The sequence below is a fragment of the Falco biarmicus genome, chromosome 12 (assembly GCF_023638135.1).
Source record: "Falco biarmicus isolate bFalBia1 chromosome 12, bFalBia1.pri, whole genome shotgun sequence".
Taxonomy (NCBI): domain Eukaryota; kingdom Metazoa; phylum Chordata; class Aves; order Falconiformes; family Falconidae; genus Falco; species Falco biarmicus.
In genome coordinates this window covers 7364035-7377208 of record NC_079299.1, presented here as the reverse complement: position 1 = coordinate 7377208, position 13174 = coordinate 7364035, and the positions used below count along the sequence as shown (strand labels likewise).

General features: G+C 45.1%; 1 protein-coding gene across 4 annotated transcripts in view; it reads right to left on the bottom strand.

The window, feature by feature from the left end:
* Positions 1-2754: 2754 nt before the first annotated feature.
* The window catches only part of AIDA (axin interactor, dorsalization associated), a 28454-nt gene continuing 18034 nt past the window's right edge, over positions 2755-13174 (bottom strand). The window contains exons 5-11 of one of the 4 annotated variants that reach the window (XM_056357038.1): positions 12777-12840; positions 12216-12322; positions 10511-10522; positions 7670-7792; positions 4787-4909; positions 4178-4295; positions 2755-3228 (exon numbers count right to left, since the gene is read on the bottom strand). In XM_056357038.1, the coding sequence (XP_056213013.1) occupies positions 3132-3228; positions 4178-4295; positions 4787-4909; positions 7670-7792; positions 10511-10522; positions 12216-12322; positions 12777-12840 (644 nt within the window). In that variant the 3' untranslated portion in view covers positions 2755-3131. The remainder of the gene's footprint in view (positions 3229-4177; positions 4296-4786; positions 4910-7669; positions 7793-10510; positions 10523-12215; positions 12323-12776; positions 12841-13174) is intronic. The other 3 variants (XM_056357041.1, XM_056357039.1, XM_056357040.1) reach the window with 3 other exon arrangements.

Genomic DNA, 13174 nt, shown 5'->3' with positions numbered 1-13174 from the left:
GGCGATGGAGTCCTCAGCTGAAGGGCAGGACGGAGCCGGAAGCCTTTCCGAAGCTGTGCGGTTAGTTGGGAAGTGCAGGGAATGCTATGCCATTCTAGAAACGTAAGAAGTTTCATAATTGCTTTCTGCTTTCAAGACTGGCTTGCAGCATTAAGCAAAGTTTAAGAGCCGTGTTTTTAATCTTATTCAGTATTTAAGACCGATTCAGCTTCCTTAGCAGTAAGGCTGGATTTGCACAGCCTCTTTCACTTACATTAACAAAAAAATAACGATTCTGTAGAGCAGCATGGGTGTATGTAAACCATGTTAACCTGTATTGCTTTAACTCACTTTGCACACACAGAAGACTGAATAGCTTTAAACACACCCTACACTTGTAGCTGTTAAAGGAGTTAAATGTTCGTACAAGGATGAGTATGTACTATTTGGCATAGCGGGGCCACTTATCTAGAGGCCAAGGTTTTTCAGAAGTGCTCTGTACAAAGGGAAAGCTTAGGGAGGAGAAAGAAGAGGGGAAACAACCCGGAATAATAAAAAACCCCTATGGAACGGCCATTACAGCTTTACTGCCGGAGGACAAGCAGCCATTAAACTTGCCCTCGCGCTGTTACGTTCTTCCAGCTTTAGATTTAAGATGAAAGACAAGAGCATCACTGAAGTGTAAAACATTACAAGAGCTTGTGGGGGGAGCAGCAGTCCTTTCAGTGAAAGACAGTTCACAGGAAAAAAACCCACAAAGAATAGAAGAAACTTTAAAAATGGCATTTCACGCTCTAAAGCCATTAATTCACAATCAGTTAAATACAAAGCTCTACTTGTGTATTTAACAAAAATACTTTGAAGTTGACGTTTCATATAACTGGAGTTAATAGAGACACGTACAAGCTGGGACAGAGTCGAGGCAGGCAGCTGAAACAATGCGCTTGTAATTCCACTGGAAGCGGGCGACGGGTGTAGTGGCTCACGCCACCCACGCTGATGAACGCCTGTGTGGGAAGCTGGGTTCTGTGCGTGCAGGATCCCTCCTTCCAGCCCGGGCTCTGTGACACGCAGCACCTCCTCCCGTGTGCACCCCACGCAGCACTCACGGAGCCGGGTGGGATGGCCCTGCTGAAAAGCACCAGGAGGAGCCACAAGGGCCACCCAGGACCGACCTCGGCGCTCTCACTGTGCCACAGGTGACACTGGTGGACACTGGACGATGACAGAGCCCCAGAATCGGCCCTTGCTGAGCCAGACAGGCTGTGTGGCTCCCAGGGGTGCTCGGTGCTGCAGGTTCTTACAAGGTCAGAAAGAGACCCGAGGCAGCCAGGCAGCGCCAGCAGGGAACGCAGCCATCGACCATGCGCGGCTTTATTTGCAGCCATAGACTAATCCTTTGCTCTATCCTTTTGCAGAGTCCGAAGAATGATTTTTATTTCTTTTTTAATGCTGCAGTCAGAGCTATTTCCATAACTGGCAGCGTTCTCTTTTCAGGGCTTGATCTTCGACACGTCAGCTGTAATGCCACTGGGGTACGGCAAAGCCCCATAAAGAGGAAAACCCAACTGTGTTCCCCCCGCTGTCCCCAGCCAGCAGGGGAAGCTGAGGAAGCATTGCTTTCTTGTAACACGGAAATAAAGTCATCCCTAGTTATACCAGAACAGAGGGAAGAAGGCAAGAAGATGAGGACATTCAAAACCAGCTTTTTATCCTAATCAGTATGGCAGAGCCAAGAACACCAAACACCTGCCTGTAGATGGACAAGTATCATGAGGACAAGTAACACTGGTAAAGTGTTACAGCTGTTAAAGCATGATGTAACGTCTTGGGGTTACATGACAGAAAAGAGGAACTGGTGATACATCTGCGGCCCGACTGTTTAAAATAAACCTAATAATTGGCACTATTCTGGGAGCTGGGTCTTCCGTTAGCATAGCGGAGTATTTAGGCACTAGTTAGATACGCAAGAAGTGTATCAAACCTTAAAGTATTGTATCAAATATCCACACAAATATATGAAAGATGTGACTGGGTTCTACTTCTGTCCCTTTATTAGGTCAAAAGGTGAATGCAAGTGTGTCAAAATAAGCCAATGTCCTGCAGCTTAACACACACCAAATCAAAAATATAGAAAATAAATGATAATCCTATCTACTTACATAAAAAGGTAATTTTTAGAGGAAGTTTCCAGACTTGCACAAAATATGCAGAAGACCGCATACTATCAGTTTCTGTAAGAACAGCAGTTTCATGTGAAAAGGGAGTCAACCTGCCAGCCAGACCTACTTTACCAAAAGCTCTGGAAAACAGACGCTTGAGCACCGAGGGGCCTGTCCTGCTCTTGCTGAAATGGTGAAACATCCACCGTCCCCCCTCTCTGTCCCCCACCCGCCTCTGCAAATCACTCTGGGACAAGACACAGGAGGAGGAGCTCGAGGAGGGAGCCGTGGTGGCCGAAAGGACCGTAACACGTAACCAACACTCCGCACAGGATCCGGCAGAGCTGTCACAATCATCGCTGTCACAATCATCGCTGCAGTTTCTCATCTGCAGTCGTCCTCCTGGCCCAGCCAAAGCAGAACAGCTGGCCGAGGAGCTCCTCTGCCGCCATCCCACTGGACCCAGCACCCTCCTCTCTCTCACTTTAAACCACCTGCGGTACCTCAGGCTCCGTCCCACGCCTCCCCATCCTTCTCCCAGTCTTCTGCCCCCCAGCCCCCTCCAGAGGACTCCGAAATGCAGATGAGAGGAACTACAATCGCACAGCAAGTGTCACCAGCTAGTCGGCCTGCCACGTCTTTATTGCTACGGGTTTGGCAAAAGGGGCAGTCTCCAGCCTGGGGTGGAGGTTGAGGCAAAAGGCTAATAACGGTTAAGATAAAAAGTGATGAACAGCAAAATTAGGAAAAGCAGTCAACGTATTTCAGGGCTCTCGGAAACAACTTTTTCTGGAAGGTACTGAAAAAAAAATATCTTGCGCTCGAGTGGCAGGCTCGCCTCTGACCCTGACGCAGTGCTGTGCAGCGTGTGATGGTCCCGTCTGACCTACTGGCATGAATTCAGTCGCTCTCCCGCCCCTCGAAGGCTAAGGCTACTACACACAGCTACCGTGACTTGCGGTTCAGTTCACAGAAGTCTCACAACGAGGGTCATTCCTTGTGCAATGTTTGATGGAGGTGAAGGTAAAGTGGTTTCTTGGTCAACAGTTGCAATTTCTTCCTTTTAAAGTCAGTGGGTTTTTTGTACCTGTAACCACAAGAAAGTAAGTTAATCCACGTGCTAATGGCTGTGTAGGAAGATGAAAGCATAGTAGAAAGCTTGTCCGGTACAGATCTTATTACCGTAATCTTTTAAATACATCCGACCAGACTTACTGGAAGCAAGAATAATGAGCAGATTTACAGGAAGAAATTCAAACCAGTACTTTCTCTGGATTATGATTTTAACAAAACAAAGATTTCCATTTTTAAAGGAATGTAAGGTTTTTGCAAGGAGAATCCCCAACATAATACTCTGGATTAAAGGAGATGCAGTATCAGTTACACAACACTTAGAAGCACTCCAGCTAGCAGATAAGCACTCTTGCTAGAGATGCCCAGAATGGCAAGGTTCACCCTCTTCCTGACAAAAAAACACCTCAAAAGCCTCGCTCAGACGTTAAGCCACACAGTAAGGCTGGGATGCACATCAAAACCACTGCAGCATAACTGGCTAATCTAGTTCTCCGTATACTTAGAGCAGGGAAAAAACGACGGCCACCCAACAATGCTTCGAAATGCTCATAAAAATTCAATTGCAAATCAGTATCCCGTGTCTCAAATCACATTTCCTTTAGAGAAGTTCTGTACCAGAATATTGTGCAAGTTGATTTATTTTTTTTTAATACAGCGGATCTGACACTTAAGCTAAGGTTAAAATTAAAACCTCCCGTACAGATTTGTTAACTTTATATAAAATTTAGTTACAAACACGAGCATTTTATTCAGAAATAAGTCTAGTTTTTGAGAAGGGTCTCTAGCCATTTTATTTGCCTAAAAGCATTTTATCTTCCCTTCCTTATTAAAAGGAGGATATTCCTTGTGGAGGTCGATCTAACAAGTCCATGAAACCTTCCTCGACGCAACAAGCCACACATTGTAACCGAGGTCTAGTTCATTTCCTCCATCACTGGCATCTCTAATTGCGAGTCACTTACAGTTCTATAACAATTGCCCCAGGTTTAATTTCATCCATCTCCATGAAAGCAAAGCACTTGGTGCTAGTAAACCTTTTCTTAGGCTTGTAGTGTTTGAACTCAAAGAAAATAGCTGCACCTAGAGTGGAAAATGGTTTAATAGAAAAGTTAGCAATTACGGCCAGTAGTTAACTGAAAACTTATCTGCCATTAAGATGTTCTGCATACACTGGAGGGAATCACCTCCAACACATCTGTTATTAGCTCAAAAGCCACACCACACTCTTGCAGTGCTCATCAGTCCGAAGAGCTCGTACTCTTCACTCAGTTATTCATAGCCAGGTAACGGTCTGTCCAGTGACTAAGAAAGCGATAAAGCAGCTCACTACCTGTGTAGCAGAGCAGACTGCTGCATTTTTATCTCTTTTCATTCCCCTTTTGTCTGCAAGCCATCACCATGACTGATTTGAAAGGGACAGGACGCAAAGGTCCGTTTTTGTCCCTGTCTGGATCTCGAGCCCTGCAGCAGCAGCTCAGGCACAGCCTGTTTATTACACCAGGACAGGAGCAGCCTAGTGCCTACGCCTCCAAAGCCCCTGGGTGCTGTTTCAGGTCGCTGACAGTACGTACCTTTTGTTAGTTTTTCAATGTGTTTCTGAATCTCAATGTCCACATTGAAATGGACATACGTGTCCTCCTTCCTCAAAGCCACGGGAGTATCTTGCACAGGAGTCAGGTCTATCCCATTCAAATCTGCAGGAAAGAAACAGCATGAGACTGGCACAAGCTTCTCAGACTTTAAGGTCCTGCTTTAAAAGATTGATGAATCACTCCTAATATTGCCACAAGTTAACGCACACCTGGATTTTCCCCCTGCATTTAGAAAAAGGGGAAATCACGCTCCCTCACACACAGTCAGTGCATCTTCTTGCTGACTGCAACATGAAAGCAGGTAAAGTTCTGACAACATTTAGAATTAAAAATTGGAATTATCCCTCTTTTTAAGAGCACGTTTCTTTCTCCTGCCAGCACAGGATTCTATTCCTTTGCAAACGGGACTCCAGCAGGGCTTCAGCCCTTTAGCTGAACCGGCAGGACGGGATACGCCCCAAAGGCTGCCCCCTCCACGCGGGGTCTGCGGGGCGCAGCTGGCACGGCTCCTGCAAGCTGTGTGCGCCCTGCGTCGCTGCCTGGGCTCCACGCGCATGGCTCCTCTGGGGTCTTCCACAGGCAGAAGCACGGTGGGGCCACGGGTCGGACTCCGGCTCTCAGGTTGTGCTGCTCAGGCACAGCCACCGCAGACGACGTTGTTTCTCACTAAGCCTCTGCTGTTTATAAAAGTACATTTGTCCTCTTTCTCCTCTCATCAGTTTTCCCTTTCCCTCAGGTGGAGCCAAGTTGCTAACGACACGGCCAAGGTTACACGTACAGAGCGTGTGCCTCGCGCTCGGGGTGCGGGCTGAGGCTGGGGCCCTGCACTTTGTCCAGGGAGTGGGCTGGGACCACCGACATTGCACCAGGAACAAAGCTCTCCCCGAGCCTGCAGAAGAGCAGTCTGGTATAGAACCAAGGAAAACAGCTACTAAGCACCTTCAGGTTCCTAACAGGGACAAAATCACTTCCCAGAGTTACTTTTCCTCACCAAAAATCTTGAGAAACCAAGTACAGAAAGTCACCGTTACCAGACTAGGCGATGGCTGTCCCCCTTGTCCCACTTCTTGATCCTGTTTTCTACATCATTACTTGGCAGCCACCGTTTATAGGAGCTTGCAAATAGAGCGCCACATGTTAACAGAAAGACTTGTTGGGAAAGTTCTAATGTTGCTTAGCAATATACAGCCTCCCCGAGCTCCAGAAAGGAAATGAGAGCTAGCCCTGAAGGCAAGCAACAGTTTAACCATTCATTAGAAATTAAGAAAGACAAACACTTCAATGGGCAAGAACAACGAATGTTTGCTTTATGAGTTCCGATAAGTTCCAGGATCCAGTGTTAGAACCCTGTTAGGGCTGGTATTTTCCTGCTGGCCAAGAGAAACTCAGCATGAAAGAATTAAACTTGTTTAAATCCACATGCATCCAGCTAGCCCCACCACTGAAGTCACCCACCCCTCAGCTTTCTGGCATACTAGAAGCAAAGAAAGATCCACAAATGACTAGAGAAATGGAGCCTGAAGAATAGTTACACAATCTAAAAATAATGCTGCAAACCTAAGGCAACACCATAAACAAAGCAATACCGCATGTTTCCATGACTGAAAATGCAAAGAGGCAGTTCTATCAGCTGGGGAAGGCAAGAGTCACGCGCCGGCTTCCATCCCAACCAGGTGAACTCCTCAGAGGTCCAGAGAGAAGTGGAAAAAACCATCACAGGAAGCAGGATTAGGTAAAACTTTCTGTCTAGGTATTTTGGCAGGTCAGCACTTGAGAACATCACTGGGATTTAAGTGACATTCAATACTGCGACCCTTACTTCTGCCAGAGAACTTGTCTGGTGGAGGAAGCACCCGATCGCACGTCTAACAAGTATTTTATCCCTGCGTTTGGTATCCAATAGTACATCTGAAAAGGATACACACAAGGTCACCACCACAATTGAAAATAGCTAGAGGCTGTTGGCTCAGCTACAGATTTTTGTATGATAAACAAAAAAAATCATACACTTCCGAAGATTGTAAAGACGAGCAGATGTCAAGCGGGGCAGGTTAAGGATAAGCAACTCTGACCACGGGGCTTCCCCCTATGAAATGCAAAATGAGGAAGAGGCAGATGGTCCCACTTAGAAAGACTCTGAATACCAAAAATCTCAGCCTCAAGCAACAGGTATCAACCACGTTGTCACCAGAAACAGTGAGAAATCCTTATGTTGCCTGTCCCGGACTGACAGGGAAAGTGGTTCTTACAGGTTCACGGAGGCTCTCAGAGCGGGAGGCTGTCAGCCCACCAGGCTTTGGCTGAAATATTTCAGTGCCAAGGCTAAAACATATTTTATTTCACTTGCAAGCTTTGCTTCCCAGCTTCATACTTGTTCCTCTAAACCTTAAGCACTGTTAAGATGATCTTTGTTTTACTAAAAAATTAGTTTAATGACAGGGCAAGAACGGAGTCAGCAGACTGGTTCACCGCCTGCAGAAAGCCCAGAGACCAATATGTGTTGGGGAGTACAAGAAATTCAAACAGGTCTGTACTTAAATGTCAGCTGAAGAAGCTGGAATAGAGAACCACAGTCTTCCAAGTCACCGGTACTTAGCTCCCAGCATGGGGCAGGCACCCTGGAGCACACAGATGAGAGTGTCCCCTGCAGCGATTCACCTCCCAGTGTCTCTCACACACAGATTTTTTTCCACCCTTGATTAAAGCAGAAGCCTTAAGTCCACAACAGAAAACACCAAGTACCAACAAGTATTTTTCCCAGCAGGTTGGTTAAAAAAAAAAAAAAAAAAAAAAAAAATCAGTACAGCTTTCAGAAAACACTCTCCAAACTAGAAATGAGGAGCCAGGAACAGACATCATTACCCTTTACACTGACTGTGATGTAAGGATCAATGCACTGCCCAGCATCTTTCAGACCAATTTTCTCTATGTTGATGGTGAGTAATGTCATCCCGGGTTCAGATGGCAATCTGGGTAATAAAGTACCTGGAAAGAGTAAAGCATATTATTAACCCTTTGTGTCATTTTACAGCAGAGGCCTTGCTCATCCCATCATCCCTCACAGAAGATGCTGTTCTTAGGGGGTTCAAAGCCCAACAGAGTACACAGAACTAAAGGCAAGTCTGTGTGCACAGACACACAACGTCGGGTGACAGATTTCAAAGCCCCCACCAAAAAACCCCAGGGCTGCCTCAAGTCAAATGAATTCATGAAAAAATAATGCCATAAGAACTGAGAGGAGCTTTGTTTCTTTCTTGCTCTTATGCAGAACAATGTACTCATGGAAATCACTTTGTATCATTTTTAAGGATTAAATTTGGGAGGCTGGATTCAATCTGCAGTTGCAGGAAGTTCAGACACTTAATCAGTCGTCCCACCCCATTGAACATGACTTGGCTTCATGTTGAATATTTAGACTGGGAGAATAAGGAGGCAAATGGCACTGCTGCAAATCCCACTGAACATAAGGGAACTAGAAGAGAGATTCTTAATTATCCAAGTCCTACTGGCCTCTGCTTAAAGGGGATAACAAAAAAAATAGCGTTTGCATCCCCCAAATTCCCTTCTGCCTTAAGGAAGGAGTTTCCAGCTCTGCATCAAGAACATTTAGCACCAAAACCTCACAGTCAGCATAAACGAATCCTCACAGTGCTGAGGAAAACTGTGCAGCTGGCAAGAAATCCAAACTTCAAACTTACTAAAAGCCATGAGATTCTGTCATCAACAGAGTAGTTTTCCTCATGCTGATTTTAGCAAAGACTGTCAGGCTTCAAGCCTCTCTCCAGTATTAGATGAATATGCACCAAGACAGAAAATGCTTAGACTCATGAGCAAGTTTGATTTAAAGTTTTGGTTTTCTAATTTAAAAAAAAACAAAACCAAAAAAACCAGGTATCCCATGTTATCCCAAGGCTTGAAATCTACACAAAGTAATAGTTTCCTTTGACAAGTCAAATACGGGTTTTCCTTGATACTTGTTTTTCCTCTTGATCTGCTTGAGGAGCTGGAGAACCAAGGAGTTTTTGTCCTGGCTTTGCAAGAGACGACCATGTATTCTGCTCTTAGAACTAGAGCCACAGCTTCAGCATGATTTTGTGAGCATTCCCACACCCAGTCCTTCTTTCAGAACCATCAGCAAGACTCGAAATCACATCTGTGATGCAGTACGTTCCTGTATTTCCCATCTTGGCTACTATCAGACTCACGACCTCCAAGGTGCTGTGTCTGCAGACACCTCATAACCTATCAAACAGAATTCGACCCCCCATTCTGAAGTAATGGGACAGGCTCCTGACCGTAGTGTAAGAAATGTTAAAAGCAAACTTAGAGAGCACCCATTTCTGCAAAGCAGCATACGCACCCTAGTTAATCTTGCTGTCTCTCTTGAACAGATGCTGAAAGACAAGAGCTCTTATTTCAATCTAAACGAAGGTAGGAGCAAGCCTGTCTTCCCTTTGGCACAGAACTTTGCTCTGCCATCTTTCAGTTGTCTCCTAAAAACAGCACGCCCGCAAGAGCCAAGAACAACTCTAACCTTCAGTTTTCCTGTCCATCCTCAAAAGAACTAAGTGATGGGATACTTGACAGAAAAATCACCTGAAAGATGCATCAGACTGGTATTTATTATAAAAACAGTGGCTTAAGAAAAATTACTATGTTATTGAAAAATGCTTTGCAGAACACATGAAATTGCAGAGTTGCAATCAACAGGAGAGTCAAGCTCATTTCCAGCAGGTATGAGAACAGCAGGACAGACGGTCTCCAAGGAACACTGTTTCCTTTCAGCCTCAGCAGGAGGAACAGCCAAGCAGGAAAGGACTAAAGCAGCTGACCGTAACACGTCTCATGTGAGCCACAACCACCCGCGCAGGTCTTTGGCCAAAGCCTCCGCAGTCACTTCGCACTGCAGCCATCGGCTGACAGCCAGCCCTCAGGGGTATAACGTCACTGCCAGGCCGCCACCACGGCTTGGACCCACGAGCCTTCCGCAGGCTCACACTGAGGCTTTGCACGAGAAAAGTGCCAGCCACTTCAGACAGAACCACAGGGCATCACAGCCAGAGGGGGAAGGGAGCACCTACAAACCAACGAAGCGTCCTCCCACAAGCGTGGTTCGGGTACACAAAGGTGAGCCACCCCAACAGCTCACTGCCACCAGGACACAGCCAGTCTCCATTCCCAAACCCCGATTCAGAGAAAGGGGGAAGAGTGGCAAGTCTCCTGCTGCATCCACAAATGGAAACGGTTCACAGAAGAATCCATCGCCAGCACAGCACTAGAATATAGAAGTATATAACCAGGAGAAAGGCAGGAACCCTTTGCTGTTAGAGGCATCAAGCCACTGGGCGGTTCAGCTCCACACAGCACAGAAGTTTAACTATCTAAGTACTCTTCGTGTAAGATTTCCCATTAAAAAGTGTGTTCTGCTAAAAATCTAGCTACACCTGCCCTCGGCTACACTGCAAGTCAGAATGTCGTTATTAGCACAGTAGGACTTTTAAAGAGCTAGATAAGGTGTGTCACCAAATACGACCTTTCCTTTTTCTGGTACTGAAGGCAAATGACGATCACATGGATGCCTAGTACTATGATTGTTACCAAAGGTTGTATTGTGAGGGTTGAAATTAAGAGCTGAATGAAGAACATCACAGCTACGTGAAAATGATCAAAGAAATAACTGTATATACTAAAAGGTTATCATACCTTCATTGGCTCCTGGGTTAGATGAATGGTGCAATGTGATAACGATGAAGCCGTGCATGTAGAAGACAAGACCATGATCAGTTAGACAACATAGTTATGCACTACAGATTAAAGGCATATAGAAGCAAAAGTGCAACACAGTCCTATCAATTCAGCATGCAAAGTCCACTTTACTTACAAGGCTCGCCCCAGAAGGCTGCAAACTGCTTTTGATTAAACCTTATCACACAGAGAAAGAACAACAGACCAACCTCTAATCAGGTAAGAAACACCACGGTACTTTACATTCAATGGGGAAACAAGTTCTGTGTTCAAATAGCACAAAATCACCTTAATGCAAAAAAAAAATCAGGGAAGTCAGATACACTGTTTACTAAGTAGATGGCAACGTAAATAATCTGTAAGTTCAGGAGTTGCTCTCACCTCTTCTTAAAAAGCAAGGAATAGTTCTGTAAGAAAGTATATGCCCCAAACCTCTCCTCTTTCTGATTTGGCTACACGGCTTCTTTAAAAATGATTTAACTGTAAAGTTCATCTGGCTATCATCAACTTGGATTCCTCTTAGGCACGTACACAGCTTCTACGCCCACTATAAGCATACGGCTCTAACAGGTTGCACAGGGGTAACCGTTGGCACTGTGGGAATGGTCAAGGCCTCACTGATTCACCACCATACCAAGAGCTACCCAAGGTCTCTCTGCTGTGCTTTGGACAGCCAGAATGCATCTTCATAAATGGATTTACCACGGTGAACAAGAAGGATCAAGATAGTAAATGTCAGCAATAAACTATCACAATATATTATGGCATGTTTGTGAGTTTAGCATAAACGACTGCAGACTGTGCGTATCTACAGCAGTACCCCCCGCGGGGGTCATCCTCAGTAGCATGCATTTGTCAAATCTAAGGTAAGAGACATGTTTTCTCCAGGCATAAGTAATGCAACACCCCAGCGCTCTCAACCATAACTCCAGTACTAGTTTCCCTACTTGTTACCACCTTCTTGAAATACGAAGTTTGCCAACCCGCTCTGAAATCAGAAACTTTTTTCTTCTGCAAAGAAACTACACCAGGAACCTAAAGAACCTCTGTTGTAACATCCTACTCCTTTACCTGATAAATTGTCAAAAGCTGAAGTTACAGGAAGACCTTCTCCAGCATCTGTAGATATACCCAGTTCTACAAGAGCTTTCACATGGACAAGAACTTAAGCTACCAAAACCAAAGCCACCCCCCTTTATCCTCTCAGAGCTTGGCTTTAGTCTAAGCCATTGTCTCATCAGATGATGCAACACAAAAATAACCAGCAACAACTTATCACATCCCTAGCAGCACGTGATGCTCCTTGCAGGAGAAACATTGCCACAATTTAGATTTAAATGTGTTTGAAACACTTCACAGAGTACAGTTAAGAAAGCGCATGGAATGAAAATACTGAGTTTGAACAAGGAATAAAGGCTAATTATCTGAAGTAGATGGTACCACCCTCACAGGTTATCCACAGAATTGTTTTGCAGTAAGATATTGTTTGCTGAGAAAAAATATCCACGGGCCACCTTTGTGGTTCTCCAATACAGCATGAGAGTTTACACTAGCCTGTTGCTCCTCACCCAAGCTTTTCAAATCACAGGTAGAGAAAGGGGCTTCTCAGAGACGGAACTTACACGTGCTGCATGGGCTGGCATGGCAAGCCTAGAGCCCCTACCTGGAACTCTAGCAGGAAAAGAGTCTGGAGACCCTGCTCCAGCTCCTCCTTCCTCATCATCCTCCTCAAACTCCAAGTGTTCCTCTTCTCCAGGTGCTAAAATCTTCCTGTAAAGCAAGAGGAAGAAGAATGAGACTCAAGATCACACATCATCTGGCTTTCAACTCACAAGTCAGTGTCTGAGTACAGAGCAGAGGCAACACATTTTAATGTCATTTCATACTTCTTAATACCTACTACCTGTACCTACAGACTCTGACAGATTGCAGGACCTCAGCCCAATAGAAAGCACAGAGTCTAAACCCAAGAGATGGCAATTTCAGAGAGATGTAGGGATGTATCAAGTCCCGATTTTACCAAAAGCATGGGCTTGATTTTTAGTGGTACCTAGAAAAACAGAATTCAGAAGTTCTTTTATCAACCAGTTTACCAAAAGCATACTTGCTGTACTAGCAAGTATGTGGCTCTTGAAATTCTAGTGCTTCAGATGTACACCAGGTCCCAGGCTATGTTCCCTTTCAGATACGTATCTGTACATGAAGTGACCCAGTTCCCTCTTACCTGAGTGGGACAGGCTGAACATCAAAGGGGAACTCCTTATTGTAAGTGAGGATATTCTTTAAGACTGCAGAGAAGGGGAAAAAAAGTGAGAACCCATACCCATAAACAAACATTAATTCTACTACTTTGCACAGCTATGTCCATTCTCACAGCGTCTTCACACACACAAATAATAATAATATTTAAAAAACATAATCAGATCATACAAAAATCCCAACCCTTCTCTCATATTTTAAACACCAGTACCGTCCTGATCAGAGCCGTATCGCTGTAACGTTCAGACAGGCTAACTGCAACGCCAGTACATAATCACCAACAAGATTACAAGTACACAATCACCTACACAGACAAGGAAGATAAACATGGCAATCACCAAAAGCACCATGAGAAAAAGCTAC